This window comes from Eucyclogobius newberryi, unplaced genomic scaffold, assembly GCF_026437365.1.
Source record: "Eucyclogobius newberryi isolate DKJ021-1_F unplaced genomic scaffold, fEucNew1.0.hap1 SCAF_9, whole genome shotgun sequence".
Classification (NCBI taxonomy): domain Eukaryota; kingdom Metazoa; phylum Chordata; class Actinopteri; order Gobiiformes; family Gobiidae; genus Eucyclogobius; species Eucyclogobius newberryi.
The window spans coordinates 23,521,910-23,543,275 of record NW_027316532.1 but is presented as its reverse complement, the minus strand read 5'-3'; the positions used below and the strand labels follow the sequence as shown (position 1 = coordinate 23,543,275).

General features: G+C 41.0%; 1 protein-coding gene across 1 annotated transcript; it reads left to right on the top strand.

Annotated features, from left to right (window-relative positions):
* Positions 1-216: 216 nt before the first annotated feature.
* On the top strand, positions 217-21,303 carry alg6 (ALG6 alpha-1,3-glucosyltransferase). The gene is made up of 14 exons (XM_072438915.1): positions 217-435; positions 627-711; positions 870-959; positions 1,076-1,164; positions 1,833-1,915; positions 2,097-2,161; positions 2,239-2,424; positions 3,777-3,912; positions 10,120-10,205; positions 12,149-12,233; positions 12,753-12,823; positions 14,520-14,588; positions 16,341-16,533; positions 20,368-21,303. Exons 1-14 carry the CDS (start codon positions 354-356, stop codon positions 20,563-20,565), a joined length of 1,518 nt encoding a protein of 505 aa, XP_072295016.1. The 5' UTR covers positions 217-353; the 3' UTR covers positions 20,566-21,303.
* Positions 21,304-21,366: the final 63 nt, after the last annotated feature.

The window sequence follows — 21,366 nt, the reverse complement described above, 5'->3', positions numbered from 1 at the left end:
AAAAAATCATATAACTTGACAAAATAAATAGGCTTGCTCACAGTAAAATAGCATACAATAAATAATAATATTTTTTAAAATGCATAAAATGAGTCTACATATTAAAGTTGCTGAATGACTTAAAATTAACCCCCCACGAATTTCCCCAATATTTTATACTTTTAAGAACGTCAAGAATTCTTTGTTCCTGTGTCTTTAAATGCATCACGGCTACGTCACAGCAAGTAGCCAATGATAATCCGCTACGAAGCGTCGTGCGGAACGTATACAGGAAGTACAGACATCTATTTTCATTGAACATTTTTAGGCTTTATTTTTTCATCGAAAAATATATTCTTTTGCCGAATCAGGCCATGCAAACGTGGACTCTCGTGACAATATGTGTTTTATTGGGAGTTATAGTGAGATGGGGCGTTTCCTTAAATCCGTATTCGGGTAAGAAAAATATATATTCATACATCAGGACGTTAGTGCAGATTATACCATGTTATATATCATAAGATACTCTAAGGTTTGCATTTCACATTGTGCTGAAAATGAGATAACAGTAGAGCTGTTAGATTGTTAGTTGTTAGATTTCATTCGGTTTCCGTCACTAGATTTGTGTTGTTGACATTTCCTCACAGGGGCTGCAAAACCTCCCATGTTTGGGGATTATGAAGCCCAAAGACACTGGCAAGAAGTGACTTACAATCTGCCTCTTCAGCAATGGTCAGTCAAACGCTCGCATGCTTTATATACTTCATACTTCAGGTGCATTGTATTGTATCTGTCTATATTTTAGGTTATTAAAGCTTCTTTACCTTTACCCCTCTTTAACGCGATTTAACTAATTGGTGTTTTTATCTATTTATGTTTTGCGTCTCTAGGTACTTCAACACATCTGACAATGACCTAAACTACTGGGGGCTTGACTATCCTCCTCTGACGGCTTATCACAGCCTCATCTGTGCCTATGTGTAAGTGATTTATTTAATACATTATCTAAATGTTAGGCAATTATTTTCAGCATTGTTCTTATGATGTCATAGCTAAATGTACTCTGATTTGGTGATCTGTTTCTGTGTTTGTACAGAGCCAAGGCGATAAACCCAGAGTGGGTGGAGCTTCATAAATCCAGAGGTTATGAGAGCTACGCTCACAAGTTATTTATGAGAGCAACAGGTTGTTACTACTGTTACTGTTTTTGATCACATAAAACTCTATTTATGAAGTTCAATATGTCTTGTTTTCTATTTGTCGTAGAAAAACATTCAAGTGTAGTCATCATCAGAGACTTTTGGATGAAAGTTGAAACGGTGTCCAGATGACACTTTTTTCTGGACGATTCATTCATTCATTTTCTACCGCTTGTTCCCTTTCGGGGTCGCGGGTGGCTGGAGCCTATCCCAGTGACTTTGGGCCTTAGGCGGGGTACACCCTGGACAGTGGCCAACTCATCGCAGGGCCACATAGACATAGACATTACAGACAAACATTCACTCTCACATTCATTCACTGGGGCCAATTTAGAGTTGCCAATTTTGCCTAACACATGCATGTCTTTGGAGGGTGGGAGGAAGTCGGAGAACCCGGAGAGAACCCACGGTAACACGGGGAGGACATGTAGTACGATTCAATTCAATTCAATTATTTTTGTAACGCCCGAAACAGCTGATGCCTCGAAGGGCAACGATGGAATACACAGACTTGTTTTGATTGCACTTTTGTTAAGACAAGGTAAAACAAACATCCATTACACCTATCTTGTCTTTTACAAAAGAACAATCAAAACAATATAACGTGTAAAACTATTACACATGTCAAATGTAATTATTGTGTTTCTTTGGCAGTGCTGGTGGCAGACCTGTTGATTTACCTTCCTGCTGTAGTGTTATACTGTATGTACCTCAGTGAGGGATCCCCAAGGAAAAAGGTGATCTTTATTTATGATTTTCTAAATACCGGTATTGTGTTTACTTTTTCCTCAACCAATACAATTCAGAAATACATCCAGTATAACCCTGTAAGTCAAATGCAATTATGACCAATAGTGCCATGTGTTTTATTAATATTAGTTTATAATTAGTATAAGACTGAAGTTCTTTTTCTTATAGGTGTCCGTTCTACTGTGCACTCTTCTCTACCCAGGCTTGATTCTGATCGACTATGGACATTTCCAGTATCCTTTATACACGTCACAGACTTATTTGTTTAAGTGAATTCTCCTGGTGTACTCTTAGACCTTAACTGTGTAAGGTACAATGGGGTTAGCCTGGGCTTGGCCTTGTGGGCTGTTTTGGCCCTGGGTCTGGGCTGGGATGCACTGGGCTCCATGTTCTTCTGCCTGGCTCTGAGCTACAAACAGATGGAGCTGTACCACGCCCTTCCCTTCTTCTGCTACCTGCTGGGGAAGTGTTTCAAACAGGGAATGATGGGGAAAGGGTGAGTCTTTTTGTGCGTTGAGCTGTGTTCACACTGTGTTCCTGTTCTTTAGTCTTGATTCAGTCCACGTGTGACTGCAGCCTTTTTCTTCTGTGTTTCTAAGGGAACCTAAGCATTATAAGGTTTAAAAATAGGGCTGTACAATATTGAATCTACATTGAGATTCAGTCATTTATGATTGTCAATTATAGTACATTTAATTTAATCACTTTTTAATGGAGAGCTTAAGCCAAGGCTCTGTCAGTAAAAGCACGTGGTTTGGAGCAGACTGGATACATTCACACACACACACACACACACACCAATAAAGGGACTAGACCAGGACTAAACCAGAACTGAACAAGACCAAACCAAATCTACATTAGAAATTAAACTAGGCCTAAACTAGGGCCATGTCTCTAGTTCAGGAGTTCATCATTTGACTATTATTTTTGTTAAAAGGCTCGATTAAACTCTGTCTTATTCATGTTCAGGACATTTAAACATGCCATTAATATTAGTTTTTTTAGATAAATTAAAACATTATCAATATGAGGAAAAATGTGTTTTTTTTGTCCTATTGCCCAGCTCTGATTAAAGGTCAGTACTATTACATTACAGTTACTCTCAAGGAGCATGATAACATTGCCGTTCATGGTATGACGTGACTTCGCACAGCTCAAATAGTACAAGTCGAACATGCTGTTTACATTTACCTTGTTAGTAACACTGTCGTGACTCCAACCTCAGTACACGCCAGGTCTTGTTTAGTTTGAAATATTGTTTTAAGATTGTTGCAGTGTCATCAGATATCGCCCCTTAATCGGGTGGCAAATTGTCCCTGCTCAACTATCATTATACTGGCCTATAAAAATCCATTATGTGCCAGCCATGGTGTTTTGTCACTCTGCACCTAAATGCCAAACGAATGCTCCCGCTAGATATGTAATGTCAGAATATAAGAAGGCCCTGTCCTCGAGCAAGCCTCAGAATGACTGAGGTAATCAAATTGGCCGCTGTTCCCGGCGTGTCCACTGTCTGTTTATCTAGTAACAATGTACCAAGGGCATTTAGTGGCAAATGCAGCGCTGGATTAGACGGGTCGCGGGAGATATGCTCAGATGACACTCTCGCATTGGCCAAGCTCCTCAGCTATGCCTGTGTGTGCAACTTCCACCAGCAGCTTCACAGTTACAGCTGACAAGATACCGTGGCCCACACTAAAGACTTTCAGCTGATGCATTGCTTTCACTGCATTCCTCGCCACAAGGGTCAACCCCCAAATTTAGAACAAGCAGACAACGCTTTATTAACTGTTTAAACAACTTACACGGAAGTATTATTAGCCATTTAACCTTTGTTTCCGCGTTTAGGCTCTTCTTGCTGGCGAGAATCAGCGTTGTGGTGCTGCTGACTCTCGCTCTGTGCTGGCTGCCCTTCCTGTCTGACCCCGGCCAGGCCTTGCAGGTGCTCAGAAGGATCTTTCCCGTGGCTCGCGGCCTGTTTGAGGTAAAGTCTTTTGTGAATGGAGAGGTCAGACCCGGCGTTTGGCTCTCGGCACCGTCTCGCCAAACCGGCATACGCTGATCGCTCTTTTGAAATAGTTATTTTAGAATTGAATGGGCAGCGATAACATCCACAGAAAATATGGGAATCCGGGGCCAAACGGGGACTATAGGCACACGTACACTACAGATTGTTACTTGACCTTAAAATGAGGTAAAACATATGAATCAGTGTTGTTACGCAAATGTCCTGAGATTCAAAATGCCACAACATAAAAGGACGTTAAATATGTATGGAATATGTATGCAATAAGCGTTTGTATTGTTAATATGTTGCAGTACATCAGTTTTATTTAGTGCTGTCGTGTTATGCTTCCTTGCGCTCCAAAGCATGTAGCGCGTTGGGTTTCTGTGTGGTCTTGACATTTGTAAAGGGCTGCTCTGTAGGCGCTTGGAACAGTAGGTCCTCAGTTCAAAGTATAATCATCCATCAAAACTCAAGTGCATAATCATCCACACTGTCCTCGAGATATGATTAGACCACATCATCTTTGATACGAGTGCTGTCTGGTGCATGACCAAAAGTATGACTTTAAAAGCCCCCTTTAAATGGCAGCTTTATTTTCTCAATGGGTTTATATTTTTGTTGTAAGATGCTGGAGTGAGATAAAGCAGAGTGAAGCAGAAAGACGTGTTTTATTTTTATGGGAGTGCGGAGGCTCTAGTGCAATAATGATTACCATCAAAAACACTTATTTTGATGTAAGAGAAGTGGGAAAGTCTTGTGAGTTTGAAATCTGTATTTTCAACACAAAGCCTGCCTTTTTAAAATGATATCAGATGTGACCTTGTTTCCCAAAGCCAGCTTCAGCGTCAGCCTTTCAGTTAGGGTTGTGCAAAAGGCCTGTCTAATGTTAAAGTGCAATATATCTAATTTGTCACTGACACAAAAACTCAGTCAGTGTAATAAAAAAGTCAGTGTAATCCTTCATTTTTCCAGAAGAATAAAACCCTTAAGTAGTTAGTTAGAATCATAATTGAGTCATAGATGTTATTACTTAACCTTCTATAGCTCAAGTGTTAATAGACTACAAAATATTAAGAAAAAGTTTCCCATTAATATAAAGAATCATCCATCAGTTATTGAATGATAATTTGATATTGTAATTCTCGTGACAGGCAAAAATAATCAAATTCACAATCATGATTACAATTATTGCTCATTACAAAAAGTAAAAAACACAATCGATTTACCTCTGTTCAGAATATGTGCACTCGTTTTGACTGCAGCAAAGCCAATGTTCTCATGTTTTGTGACACTTCTGAAAACTTAAGTGTCACAAAACATTACTAACAAATTATATCATGATGATGTTTGCCATGATAGAGCAGCCCTCCTTCCTGTGCTTATCCAGTTGGAAGTGGAGGATCAACAAAAACAGAGAAATAAAATGGAGAAAGGTCAGGAGATCAGTTTCGCTCTATCTCGGGAGGTGTTGGGTTTTTGGGCTGGTGCAAGATATAGATAAATCCAACTAATTTATGACCCGGGTATTTTCAGCACTTCATAGCCCAGCCATGTTCTTACCATATGGACTGATGACCCTATACTTGAAGCATATCAGAGCTCATCCGACAACTGCGGTCTGTAACCAGCTACCGCTTTGACACAAATGTGTAGTATGTATTCGACACTCACTCTGGTACATGCGCACATCTTAATGCTGTCAGTCACTGCCCTTGATAGAAAGCAGCTCGGTGTAATATGATCTTAATTAAAAGCTCCGCGACGCGAGGAGAGCGCTTCAGACACTTTTGCAGGCGGCCACGTTGAAAGCTCCTATGTCGAGGAGGCGGAGGTGAAGTAACTGTCTTTTTCTGTCTGTAGAAGTGCAACAGACGACTGGGATGCCTGGGCTCGCGGCTCTCACGTCTGAAACTCTGTAACTTGCCTTGTCTCATTCTTCTGAGGTACCACCCTAGTGGATGTGCAAAGTAATTGGGAATCGCTCCAAGGGAAGAGTGGCCATGTGGCAGAGGCTGTATTTGTTCAACTAAATGATGCAAACATAAGACGCAGGGTGCGAGGGACACTATACCCTCCTCTGACGACAGCGCCGGGCCAGCTGGAAAGACTTGCCCTGAGCTTATTGCGAAAGGGTGCACGTAAGCAGATGATTTGGACAAGGGGTGAAAATAGGCTGCCCCTGTGGCAGACGGGCCGGTGACTGGTGGTCCGAGCTGTTAGTGGGAGGAAGCAGTTGTAAGTTTACCCACCAAGCCGCATTCTGGCGTCTCACGTTGCGGCCTGCTCACAAAAATGGCACCAAATGCATCTTGCTGTGAAATTCCAGGCGAGCTCATAGGTGAGGTACTTTCTGGCCCCCCCCCGCTGTCGTCCAGCATTTGCTTACGAGGACCCCCCCTCCCTTACGTACATGTGTTGCCTTTAGACTACGTCCAGGAACATTCCCGTAGTGGTTATTTGCAGCAGGGAAAAGGGAGAAGGTAGGATAGAGCTGGGGCTGAGACAACACAGTGCTGAGTAGGCTGCCACGAGGATCCACACAGCTGTGTCGGGAGCAGCTGTAGGACGCACAGGGAAAGGACTTTCACAAATAGGATTTATTCACAGGGATAAGCTAGGGAGAAACTAGGAGGAAGAACTGGACAGAGGTTTCGGAGGACTCCAGAATATATAGGCCTGGAGCAAAAAGTATCAGTATCGCAATATTGGCTACTTGCAATAATATCAAGGTTGTTCATCTGACAGAAATGTACAGTTTTTTTATGGAAACGTTTTTAAATTAACAAGGCAGATTTAATTTCTTTACTTTCTTGACATGAGAGAAAAACGAAAGAATTTGAAAGAATAATGTGTAAAGTCTAAGACGTACAACTACAGGAGGTGGGGGTAATGTTACACTTGGATACCAACCGCCATAAAACACCATTTAAGTTGCCTGCTAACCACCATTAAAAGTAACACAACGAAAACAACAACAGCATCCGCTTTGCTCCGGAAGATAAAATGGCTTCTGCACCTGTGTGGCCCAAGCTCACCTTTCCAAAGAGAGAGCTGTACATCATGGTTGAGGATGAGGATGAGGATGAGATGGACTACACCAGAGAAGAGGTCCTAGAGAGGTTCGTGAGGCAAAGGGCGCTGTGCTTTGTTCAGGGAGGCAACATGGCCGACAAAGTGATGGAGAGAAAACCATCTTTCCACCTTGAGTTTCCTGCTCTCAACAATAAAGATGATGAACTTCAACCTGGGGAGAAAAAGATCCTAGACCTCTTCATTGCAAAGACCAATTTCACCACAAAGAATTTTGTCTGGTCCATGGAGGGAACCACTGTGATCCAGGTTCTGCATCAACAGTGAAGACTCCTCAGGCCAAAGCTGCTACAGCTGTGCAGCCCATAATAAGAGAGAGGTACATCCTCCCTGACTACACTCGTGAGGAAGCCATCGACATCTTCATCCAGCAGAGCAAACCGACACCAGTTTTGTTCAGGAAGATAAAATGGCCTCTGCACCTGTGTCGCCCAAGCTCACCTTTCCAAAGATAAGATAAGATAAGATAAGATAATCCTTTAATATCCACACAAGGGGGAATGGAGGGGGGAAATAAAATAAAATAAAATAGATAATAACAAATATAAAGATAAAAATCAGATAATAATAATAAAATAATGATAATAGAATAAAATAAAAAAGTAAAAATAGCTAGCACAAGACTAGGTAATACTATTAGCAGGTAAGTAAACCGTATAAAAAAACAAAATAGAACTCTTATTTACAGGTATTGCACATGGTTGATTCAGTATTGCACATGAATATGATGGTATTGCACATGGTTACATCAGTATTGCACATGTTAAGGGTTAGCAGTGTTTGTTGTAGAGTCTGACAGCAGCAGGAAGGAAAGACCTGCGAAAGCTGTACACCGTCAATGAGGATGAGGATGAGACTGAATATGCCAGAGAAGAGGTCCTGGAGATGTTCATGAAACAAACCAATGAAGAAAAAGTATGATCCGCACAACTCGATGAGCTCAAAAGAGATATTCATTTAGTTCTCACCACAGTGACGTTTCAGATGCTGCCCTTTATCAGACTGTGGTGAGAACAAGATAAATATCTAATCTACTTGTGCGGATCGTCTCTTTGCTTTATTGTGACTATGTTTCTGTGATCCTGCACACTCATCTTCAGGATGGATGTGTCTCTCTCCTCTTTCATGAGACAAATCAAACCTGCAACAGCTCTGTGCTTTGTTCAGGGAGGCAACTCAGTCACGGTCCAGCCCCCAAACAACGAGGAGCCCATCTAAAGAGGACGGCGTGGGACCCTCTTAAACTTAGTGTTAATAACTTGTATATTGAAAAACATTATACCATGATCAATATTTATTCTAATAATACTTAGAAATGTGTGAAAAATGAAATGGATGTCAATCTTTCATTCACTAATGATAGAGCTCGGAGGAGGGTGAGAAACCTGTCTAGAACTCATGAGGGTTCGACTCTGACTCTGGAGAGAGGGAGAACAATCCTTAAGCTATTGCTCATAAAATTGTGTACATCTATTAAGCATAATATTATTCACCAATATATATTCTATACTTTAATGCTTGCTTACATTATATACACATTTTGGACAACTTTACAACAATTTGACGTCAATTATTAATGGGGCAAAATATCAGTATCAGCCGAAAAAACATAAACTGTATATCTGACTAGGGGTCAACAAAAATTAATATCTCTATTAGAAAAAACTAAAAATCACACTATAGCATATATCATATTTCCCATTTGTATTGTTATTCGGCTCTTTTTAGATGTATCTTCAAAACAACTATCCCATTATGATCTAAATTTCTATATATTCTGTTTGGAGACTGCTGAGCCAAAACGGATCACATCAAAGCGGCTTATTTAAATGTGATGTGAAGTTAATATTTGTGTATATTAATTCAAATGCATAACTGCTGGAATTTGGTAATTTTTTTACTGTTGATTTTTAATTGGTATACACACCCGAATTGAATTATTTAAATTGAATTATTACATAAAATCAAATGTCTCCATCAGGTCTCTCTGTTTGGAAATATTTTGACTGTGAGTCGTTTGCGGATCTGATAGAGATAGAACATAAAATTGTGGTGTGGTGTTGTAGTCCGGCCCCCGGATAATCTGACCTTCTGGAAAATATAATTGGAGACCCCTGTACTAAATCACCCCGGCACAGCAGTAACCTCCACATCAGAGCCCACAGTGGCATCCGCATTCAAACGATCATTCACAAATCTGATACTTGAGATTTTTAGGGGTTATTTACAACTGTGATACGAACCCAACATGAGTTACATTGTGAGAACACTGTTTATTGCAATACAAATTATGACGATGAGAGTGAATAATTAACTGTCTTGATGTGCGCTTGGAGAGAGGCTAATTTATTGGCCTCAGCTGCTTAATAAGATGTTCTCTGTGGTTGGTCACTATGTGCTAAGTGTGCAGAGACATCTCGGGCCTGACACTTGACCTTCTGTCCCCAAGTTTACAAATAAGTCTTGCGCTTTTTTTGACACCGCCGTAAATTTGTGCGGGTGGGATCTAAAATTTCATGTCGTAAAAGAGCCTATTAACTTCAAAAATAGGTGTGTTATAGAAACAATTGGCAACATGAGTTTGACAATGTAGATTAATAACGGATATAATACCAAATACAAGACAAAGCACTTTTTAAATGACCAGTTCTATGGTGGGCCTATCTCACTTGCTTTACAATTTGAGGAATTATTTATTTGGTGGTAAACTACTGTAGTCACAACTGCCCTGGGGCAAACTGACAGAAACATGATGTACCCTTGCGCTCTCTGACCGCCACAAATTACACAGCAGGGATTGCGTTAAATTTGGTATAGATTTTGAGCCTATATCTTCCCAATTACCCTTTCCATTTACCCCGGCATGGGACCAGCTCAAAAGTTGAAAACATGAATATAAAAAAGTACTGTCATATGTCAGGATTTAATAGATGGATGATCATATCTAATACAGTGTGTCAATGTATTGCATGTGGTGACCCCAATAATAAAAAATAAAGAAAAAAATGCATACAAAATATTATATATAAACTAAACTACATGTCTTTTTTGTAGTTACAGTATTTCTAATTGTGGTTGGTCTCGTGTGTGCAGGATAAGGTGGCCAACACATGGTGCAGCTTGAACGTCTTGATAAAGATCAGGAGCATTGTGTCCAGTGACTTCCAGCTCTACTCCAGGTAATCCCTCTCTCCTCTCTCATCACTCAGACCAGGCTCGCCCTTCAAGGGGCTTTCTGTGGCCCCGGGCTGCCTCTTTTTACTTGGTGCATTTCTTGGGAAAGAGAAACTTGCCCAAGGGAATAGATACTGTGTGATTCAGTGCAGGGAAATAACACCATAGCTTTAGGAAGAGTCTTGTGAGGGATTTCTGATCATAAACTCAAGGCTGTTTTTGGAACTGTCTCTGATGTGTCTGAGCCTGTGCCACACCATCATGTTTGAATAATAAATGAATCAAATGGAAAAATAATACTATAATATTACTAATATTTTGTATTATCACTGTAGAGACTGCATTATATGAGTTGGATTCATGTTTTGAGTTCAATTAAAGCTTTAGCAGAATCTGACAAAGCCATTTTCAGTTATTGTTGAGAGCTTGCTGTGACTCTGTACCCTATCGAGTCTAGACATATTCCCATTGTGACCATTTAATTAGAAACATTTAGAACTAAAGTGCACTAAGCTGGATTTAAAATGTCTCTTGCTATAATTTTGACATTTGATAATTATCCAATTAAAGCAGTGATAGTCGACATCCAACTTGAATTGCAGAAATTCAAATTAGCTGTGAATGCTTATCATACTCTACAGTTATACTTCGAAGAAGTTCTTATTTTGATATAAAGCTGTCAAATAGGGCCGTGAGACCAGTGGTATCATGGAGGGGCCTGCTTAAATGACCCACTCTAAATTTAGGAGCACGCTGTTCACAGGATTGACACGTTCCTGCCAGACTGCTAAGACCAGGGTTAACACTGGATTTCTTTGACTGCAGTGTATTTCAGACAATTGTAAAACCTACTCGTCTTTTTGTCACGGGTTGAGTATCACGTACCAGACTTTGACGGTGTCATCATTTCAGGTTGAGGGCAGGGGCCTATACAATTATTTTTGAAAGAAATATCCAAACGTATGAACTGCAAATAATTGTATCACCATTTGTGGGGGGATTGGCTCCACAAACTTATTCTCATGTCTTAAAGTCCTTTCAACTGACAACAATCATGTCTTTAAGATTGAATAAGGCCGCCACTTTCTGAGGCAGATGTGAAAAAATGATTTCACTTTGGTTTATTTATGCTGACAGAGAAGACATTGAACTTTGTGCCAGTTTTTTTGTTTCCTGTGTGTACAAACCAACATCTGCACCCTGACAGCAAATTCCAGCACAAAAACTGACCTGTCCTCCAGCGCAATACGACACCGCGAGCGTCCTAAAATGTTGTGATGTCACGCGACTGCATCCTATCCTAACGCGCACGTCTGAGCTACTGCCAGACTGGATCAGCTGTAGGCGATCGATGCGCTTCCGGATCGCAAAGCCCCTGTGCCCAACCCACAAAACCCAAACTCCTGTTACTGTTCTGTGCATCTGCTAACTCCGGATCAGATTTGAAATACAGCTGTCCCACTCTTCGCCGCACAAATTGCAGGACAAACACATAGTTGGCCTCTAGCTCTGCGGCTGACCTCTCGCTGCACATACGCTCGTGGGGGCTGACACATTGTAAGGCTCTTCCGGTGTCTCTGCCCTCAGCAGGTGACAATTGAAGGGTTAAAATAATGCTGCTGAACCCCCGACACAGGGCGCGGGATTCGGACATTCTTCTCCCAGGCAGTGGAAACAGGTTTATTTGACTGTGACTGCATCTTGGTTTAATGTGCAAGTGTGTTTGCTCAGTCACAACGACAGAAAAATACATGTTTGTGAGCTTAAGAATACGTGCATAAAGCCCTCATTCATATTGCCTCCTAATTGATTTTCCACTTGACTTGTCATCTGCTGTGTAATAATCTTTTATGCTGCGGTAACTCAATTTCCCATTGGGGATTTTTCTAACTCAGCGGTGAATGGAGGTACTGGTAATTTAATTTCTATTGCTATTGTCGTTTCATAGTTTGGCTTGCACAGTCCTGGCAGTTCTTCCGTCGTCACTGCGACTTTTGACCAAACCCACTTTTTGGCAGTTCAAACTGGCTTTGGTAAGTACTTTGTCACACCAGTTGTTTTATAAGAGTGGGATACTCAATAAGAGTACCCCACTCTTATTGAGTACCCCAGTACGAGTTATTATAAAAGTGGGGTACTTATTTGAAGGACAAAACATGTTATGATGCCCAAATGTGGTATTTTCAAAGGATAGAACAATAGACCATAAAATAAAACAAAAAACTAAATTGTGTCTGAAGGAGCAGAGCAATAAACGTAAATGTTCAAATACTTAATATTGACAACAGTACCGTTTTCATTTGTCGACTTGCTCACAGTACTAGTAGGAGTAATTGTACTGTTGCTCTACAAAATATATGACTCAAGTAGGAGTAAAAGTGTGGTGTCTGAAGACTACTTTGGAATGTACAGTTTTATTTTCCAAAACATCTATTACACATGTACTTGAGTAGATGTAACGGAGTACTACACGCCTCTGCGTTTTGTATCAATGTGTGCACAACAAGTGTTTGGGTGGAATTATAACACGTGTATTATATTTCCCATTTAAGGTCAATTCCTCCCTGGCATTTTTCCTGTTTTCTTACCAAGTCCATGAAAAGTCCATCCTCTTGGTCTCATTGTAAGTACAGTATTAGTGTTGTTCATTTTAAATCAATGTCAGTCTTTTAGAGGGCTCTAATATCTACAATCTACAAATGCACACATATGAGAACATTGTAGTTGTATGATCTGTGAATGAATTAAGCAATTGTACAGTTGTTTACAAGATAAGATAAGAGTCCACATTTGGTATGAATGTGTTTACTTCATGTCTTAGGAAAAACAAAGGCTGAAATATTTACCCATTCTACATATACTGCTGTTAAAATGCTGCCTATGGAGCTCGAGACTGAATGTCAAAGACGTCACTGTCAGATTTGCCAAAGCTCCATAGAGATGCATTATCCACGACAATACAAAAAGTAAACAACCTGACAGACTGCTCAGTCACTACTGGTAAAAACACACGTCACACTATAGAGTAGGGATGTAACAATACACAAATATCACGACACAAAAGGTATAAAATATGCTCAATTTCCTTTTAAAATGCCTTGTTGAGCCTTTGGTGTGAATCATAACTGTCATATTCCAAAGAATTTAAAAGCCTGTACTGAAGTGGAGCAAAGGCATCTGAAAATCTCAACTTGTTTAACTTTGGGTGTTACAAATACAAACTAAACAATGACATTGATATTATGCTATCTGATGCAAAACGCTGACAGATTATTTAGCATTAACGTGTTCCCCTCATACAGTTCAAAACCAGTTATCAGCAGAGGTGGCGAGTTACACACGCCCGCTGGGGGATTTTGTTTCCAGATCTCATTTATTAATCTAGATGAGGATAGATTGTTGCTTTATTAACTATCGAGTTCTCCCACCTGTTCCTGTGAATCCATCAGTAATGCATGTCCCGGGATTACGAGAGCGAGCGGCAGGCGGCGGCTCGGGGCGTTCTTTTGCGCGGGATCAATTATTGGGCTGTAACGGGATCGCCGACGGCACAGGCTGTAATTATGGGTTCAGGGACTCCCGGAAAGTGCCCCCGTCGGACACGAGCGCGTGCGGCGACTGTCCCCGAAGAAACCCGGGCCGGTTACTCGGCTACAATCTCTCAAAGAGTCAGGACGCCGGGTAAAATGACCACTCACCATTGTATGTTCCAAATAAGACACTGATGAGGATTAGCTTCACTTAAAATCATGAAGAAGAAAGTAAGTACCGTATTTTCCGGAGTATAAGTCGCACCGGAGTATAAGTTGCACCAGCCAAAAAATGCATAATAGAGAAGAAAAAAACATATATAAGTCGCACTGGAGTATGAAATGCAGTTGCAAGTGTGAAAATAACAAATAATATCACATATAAGTCGCTCCGGAGTATAAGTATAAGTACTGTATAGAAGTATAAGTTGCACCCCGGCCAAAATTATGAAAAAAGGTGCGACTTAACTCCGGAAAATACAGTGAGCAATACAACAATATACAGTCAAATCAGTCCCTAAAGCAACTGTAATTAAAAGGCCTGGACTGTGCTCATTATTGCTGTTTTTTCCAAGTTGAATACTCAGTTAAACAATATAGTGACCATCAGTAATTGCATAATGCGGATGTCCTACTCCGTCACATTTTGTATTATACACGGATCACATTTATAGCCAGCGTTGACCTCGTATGGCTCCTTTTTCCCCCTGTCGCGGATCAAATTGTCCTAATGGTACTGGATCAGAGTCCTTTGTAAAGTTTATATTCATCTTTAACACGTTCTTTCAGGCCGGCCTGCCTTCTACTGAGTGACCTTCCTCTCATCGCTATCTGGTTACTGCAGACTTCCACATTCAGGTAAAGAGACCGTAGAAACACTGTCATATTTATACTGAGGAGACACTTGCACTGTACCATAGACTGGACTAGATTTAGATTCGGTTATTTAAAGGGACAGTGCACATTAATGAACGTAGGTACGATGTGCAGTAAATATGACATCTGTAGTCCCTGCCAGGTTAGGACACGAATTGACATATAACACTGTACACACATTCAATTCAAATACAACATCAGAGTGAAAAGAGTGTAATTACAGAGCGGGTTCCCCCTGAGCCAAAGTTTTAGGTTTGTCTTAAAAGCGCTTAATCTCTTGGAGCAGGTGTGATGCCGTTTGTGTCTTAGTCGACCAATTTTTTCAACAAATTATTTCTTTGTAATTTTATGAAGGATTTATAAAGGGCCACAAGAGGTCCTTTTCTGTATAAATAGTTTTTTTGAGCCTGTGATCTTGCAGTTTGGGTCCACATCACCCCCTTTCTGTTGCTCGATGCACCAGGCAATGTCTTTAGTCGACTACAGCTCTACTTGCCACATACATGCAATTATCTTTTAAAACGTGCACTATGTAACTAAATGCATCTATTCATGCAGATGTTTTATTTCGAAAAACATATCTTGAGTGGCTATGAGTGGTGTCGCCTCGCCATAGATCTGACCCGTCTTGTCCTGGTGGCGTCACCTCCTCGTCTCCATGCAACTAGGTCAGTTTAAGATAAGATAAGATAATCCTTTATTGTCCACACATGGGGAAATGTCATTGTTGCAACGCAGGTGGATACAGAGGAAAAGAACAGATAACTTATAGGAAGTTTGAAAAACACTCTCAATAGAAGAACTCTTATAAACAAAGACTCCTATAGACAAAACCTAAAAAATCCACGTCAATCAAGACGAGCAGATGGCGCCTGAAAAGTCACACCGCAGCACACTTTTAAATTTGCCCTTGCATTGTCAAACGATGCGCTCCATTCTCCTTCCTCAAATGGCTGCCGCTATAAAATCTAAAACGACTCAATAACAATGATCTTTGGGAGGCCAAATCAATTTGCCATAGCAACTCAAGCGAGGACTATAGACGGGAAAAGACAAATAGCGCCGCGAATGCTCCATCTAACTTTCAGCAGCTGTTGTCAGATTCTTCCGGCAGCACTAATTGTTGTGCGTGTGGTTTAGTATAAGGATATGTGGGGATTACGCGGCATAGTCTGCGTGCCTGCTGCCTAAGTGTGCGCCGCGCTGGAACAGGAGCCGTGTTTGTTTCCCCCACCGTACAGTCTAGAGTAAACTACACGTTGTCCACACCGCCTACACACAATCGTAAAATAATACCTCTTTTGTTGGCACAATTGGCTGGACGCAGACGCGAGCGCGAAGCAATCAGACGTGAGAAAACGGGCCAGTGTGCGTTAAAGTGGCGAAGTATGTATTTTTTTACAATGCCAAACATTTATCTTGCGAATAGGCCGTCTTTTGTTGGCGTTAAAATGCAAAATGGGTTCTCACAAGCCGGGTCGACGTGCGATTTAATACGAGTCAACTGTTGCTCTTGCCCGTGCCCCCGCAGCTAAACTAAAGATAAGCTTGGCGTGCGTGTCAAGAGTCATCTCTCTCCGGGGGACGGGGCAACTTATGCGCGGCCCGTCGGATAAAAAGTCTGTGCGATTTAATGCCCCGCTTCCATCTATAAACACAACACTAAGCTTAAGGATAATGTCCGTATGCTGCATGAAGGTAAATCACTGTCTATGTCTTTGTCCTTCGCAACAGCATGCTGCCGCTGTTTCTGAAAGACGGCCTCGCAGTGCCCTACGCCGTGACCTCGCTGGGCTTCCTCTACTTCAGCGTGTACCTGCTCTCTCCACTGAAGCGCTGCAAGGAGGAGGAGCTGAGGATGGGACTCTACCGGAAGATGCTGTTCTGCCTGCCAAAGCGTGACCTGGGATGCGTCGTGAGGTGGAAGGTGGGTGTCTTTTTTTCCAACCGGTTCAATGAGTATTATTATTATTATTTTATAGTAGTTTTGGCCGGGTGCGACTTATACTCCGGAGTGACTTCACACTGACAACCACAAGAGGGCGCTCTAGTCTCTAAGCGACGCAGAAGAAGAATCTAAGAATCAGCACTTCCTCTACCTCTGGAGTTTGTGGAGTTGTTTAGAAGTGACACAGAGGAAGAAGAATTCAATGGATTTAGTGATTTGGGGTAATACTGATGCTTTGGTAAACTTGTTAGCATGTTCTTTATGTTATAGTTATCTGAATAACTGTTAATATGTTACGTTAACATACCAGACACTTACCACAGTTCTGTCTGTGCGTCATGTAGCAGAAGGTGCGACGTTAGCATACGTACACCTATTCACCATTCTTGGTCTCGGATTTTATCAAATACTTTTCCCCAAAAATGACTTATAAGCGACTTATACTCCAGTGCAACTTATATGTGTTTTTTCTTCTCTAATATTATGTATTTTTTGGCTGGTGCGACTTATACTCCAGTGCGACTTGTAGTCCGGAAAATACGGTATAAACACAGTGCTAAGCTTGCTGTGTAGAAAGGTTCTTTATACTTGTAGGGCTGAGCAATATGGCCAGACATGTAGGCTATATCCTGATTAGAAGTGGGCGATATTGACACAAATTAATATCTCAATGTATTTTTGTATTATTTGGATATTGACACGTACACTGCATCAGGATTCTGCTAAAATGCACCGGTAAATGTCTTAGTTGTGGTTGAAGTATTAATCAAAACACAAATGGGGCATGAAATATCACTTTATACCCCTGTTTGGAAGATAACGATTGACCTCTCTGGTAAATTTATTTTTAATCAACTCTTTTCATGGTCACTTTCCAATTAGATAATATACTTTTTGATCTACATTCCAAAAACCAAAACACTCCAAAACAAAAATTGCCATACATACATTTTTGATACATCTCTCGCTTCACGATATGAGAAAGAAATTCGCATTAACGACATAATTGACGACATAACTCGCTGCTGATTCGTCATGAACCTTTAAAATTATCGAATAAGTTGAAATGTCAGGCGATGTGTTGCAAATCAGTGTTCAAACTGCTCTGTACCACTAAAGCAATAACACTAAAGCAAGAAAATCCAGGTCAACCTCTTTCTAAATGAACATGTCATCAAAAAAACAACATAAATTGCAATATAAATAATACAACGAAACACCAAAGTATCATTTATGAGTCACAGTTAAGTATTCAACCCTATACAGCTCAGATGCTTTAAATGCTCATGTAATACAATGTAAATAAAAAGTGCATAGACAAGATACATGTGATAAATAGTCAGCTCCATCCATGATATATTGTACTATAAATCAATCTTGTAATCATTGTATTATACATTGTTCATTGTTGTTATATCATTGTGGCCAAATCAAGCCCAAAGCAACCAACAAATATATGAGCGATATAAAAAAGTCTCCACTAGGGTTCAGCTGAGCAAATATGAGCGTCCTTTTGGATAATTGCTGCATGGCTGATTGTCTTTCATCTGCAACACGGCATTTCAACCGCACTGATGCCGGGACAACCGTGTGGAAATGGAAAAGCTGTCAGCGTGTTTGAGAAGCAGAATCTAATCTCTTACAGATCTGAACCCCAGTGAGAGTCTTTGGGACGAGCTGGAGAAGGCTTTGTGCAGCGGTCTCCTTTTGTGTGGCCACTTGTTTTTGGACAGGCTGGTGTAAAATGAGTCCTTGGACCCGAATTCTGTTTCATAATTTGTACATTTTTTGTTTATTTTTATATCTAGTGAATATGAAAATACAGTACAGTAGATATCGATCCGTCTCATTGTTTGTGACATTCCTGTTTAAAGGTGATATTTTGAGGACTTTTTACCTTTCAAAAGGGTTATGGCAACAGCGCTAAATACACTTTCAGCGCTCCGAAACCCACAAATAGAATTTGAAAACGACCATCAAGGGTTGGTGAATGATTTCATATCCCAGGTGGCCTATACTTCCAAATTGCAGTAGCTCTAAATTGCAAACATGTGAGCCGGTACATCCAACTGTATAAATAAAGATCATGTGCCGCTGTAAGCTGTGTAAGCTGTCCCGGGATGAGGGCCGCTGCCAGCCAAAGAATTATTTATCACTTATTTAAGTTTCCACCGAGTCTGAAGTAGCTGCACGGTCGGGGCCCGCAGCGTCGGGGGCTGTGGTTGGGTGTCAGAGATTAAGAGAAGGTGTCTTTTTATAGCTTGTGTCATTAACACAGGTTCGCCTAGATATATTTATTTACTCAAGCAGCATAAATAGCGAGCGCTGATGACAGAGATAGGGTTTCATGGATTTGAGAGCGCGGGATGGGCGAGTGTGTTTCTTCAATCGCTGGCTTATCTCGGGATCAGAACGCTCAAACAGATGCACAAATCAGATCTCGGGTCGCGAGTAACAAGGAGGGATTACCTCCGAGGAGTCTTTTAATTTTAACTTTGTAATTGACACAGGTTCCGTAGCAACAGTCGTGATGGCATGATAAGTAAGGAGTAGATCAGCTGTGTTCCCAGAAGGCCGCGGGATTAGGTACCTGTCCTTCCCGTGCGCGCTCGTTAGGCGGGACGGTTCACCCGTTTAGCGACCGTGCGCGATGCGGTGTGAATATATTAGCCCGCCGGTCCACTTTTCAAGCACCAGCTAAGAACATGCTTGACCTTCTGAGCGTCATCGGATCAAAACCAGGTCCAAAACTGGATTATTCAAGGTCTAAACAATGGCAAGACTGGGTGGAAAAACAAGGACCAACCCAAAGGAGGACAAAATGTAGACTATAAAAATAAAACCGGACTAAAAAATCTGAAAATATTTGAACTGCAGAGAACCCATGTTATTTGAATGCCCGTCGAAGTGCATTACAATACATGGACGTGGAGTGTTGATAATATTGCGATTTTTGGAGAGTTTTGAGATATGCAAATTACAATGTTGAGTATTTGAAATAATTTAAAATGGCCTCGAAAAGAGACAGAAACTTCAAGTGTAATCTCCCAAACAAGGGTACAAATATATTTCTGCCCTCAATACTTGAACCCAAACCAAGACATTTCCAGGCACATTTCAGCGCCTGATGTCCATTGTCTCGAGTACCCGCTCCAGCTTCATCTCACATTTTGAAGTATCCTCGACCAAATAAATGTTATTGTAGTATATTATTTCTATCACATTTTCTTGTTTTAATGATATTGATGCCCAAAATCCAAGAAACGTTGTTTAAATACCTCAAATTTACAAGACATAATGTATGTTTTTTTAAAAAGGGTTTGTTTTGGCCCGTAGGCTTTATTAGACAGGACAGCTTTAGTGTGACATGGGGATGAGAGAGTCGGGATTCAAACTCGCAACGCTGCGACACTTAGAAGACACATGTATTTATTTTTCACATATATATTTCGTCTATAAAAATGTATCTCCTGGTATGCTCGCGTACTCCCGGTCCCTGCACCCCTGGTTGGGAAATACTGACATAGATTAATCGCTTGGTTTCGGATGACATCACAACAAGCGCGTTCACACGTCATTGGGATTAGTTACATCCACCTGTCACTCACACAGAGCATGATGGACGGTCCAATAGCAGGAGTCGGGGCGTGTGTAGCATGCTGGACGGTCCAATAGCAGGAGTCGGGGCGTGTGTTTGAGCAGAGAAGCTTTGAATCACACAATAAAACTAAATCAGCATACAGTATACTCTTTTGGACGCTTTGCCCACGTTTTTACTCATTTTTCTTCTGTATGTTCTTCCGTCCGTTCCAGTTCTACATCAGCGTCCTGGCCATGGTCGCTCTGAGCGTCGCCAGTGTGGCCACGCCCCCTCCGCCACACCTGCCGGACCTGTTTCCCGTACTCATCTCTACATTCGCCTTTCTGCAATTGCTGGGAACATTTGTCTATTTCAACGTGGTCCAGTTCACCGAAGCGCCCGGCAAGAAGAGCCAGAAGAAGTCCAACTGAACCGTTTAGTGCTTGTTATATGGGGAAAACCTATAAGTGTGACTGCGATATGCTAAACTAAGGTCTGATCCGATCCAAAATGACTTATAATGGGTGTTCTTATTGAGCTGAAATGTTCTTGATAACTTGGACCAAATACAGTACGAGTTAAATTAAATTAATTAGGTTTAAAGGTGCATTATGTAGCTTAGTAGATGGAATAAAGACAGTTTGATTTACAATTTAATCTCAATTGTAATCTAAAACTTGATGGTTTGGTCTCTAATTGAATGATGTATTTTGTCATGGATTATAAGATGTCTAGTATGGCATAAAACGGTACTTAAGCTACTGTGATGGAGACTCTTAAACATGCTGTACACCATGTAACTGTTAGTCTTAACAGCCACCTGCTTGTCTCCATGGAGATGTCGTTGCTTTCCCGGGAACGTTCCACAGTACGGCACAAAACCTGTATATTTCCTCAGACAAAAGCAAATAAAATCACCTGTAATTGAATAAATGCAAGATAAGTTGTGGATAAGATAATGCGCTACTGCGGGACACTCCAGGAAGAGCAATAACATCTCCATGGATACGAGCGGGTAGCAGATCCCGCGCTAGAAGAGTTACACTGTGCACCATTAAAGCCTCGCACTCAGGTTTAAACAGTGAAGGGGATTATGATAAAACTTTTTCCACTGTCATTTTTTTGTACAAAGTTTTTTCTAGAATAAAATGAATGACATTAACTGAAAATGAGCATCCATTTTACTGCCTCGCGGTTAAATGAGTTGAGGCAGGTTTTATACATAAACTGTC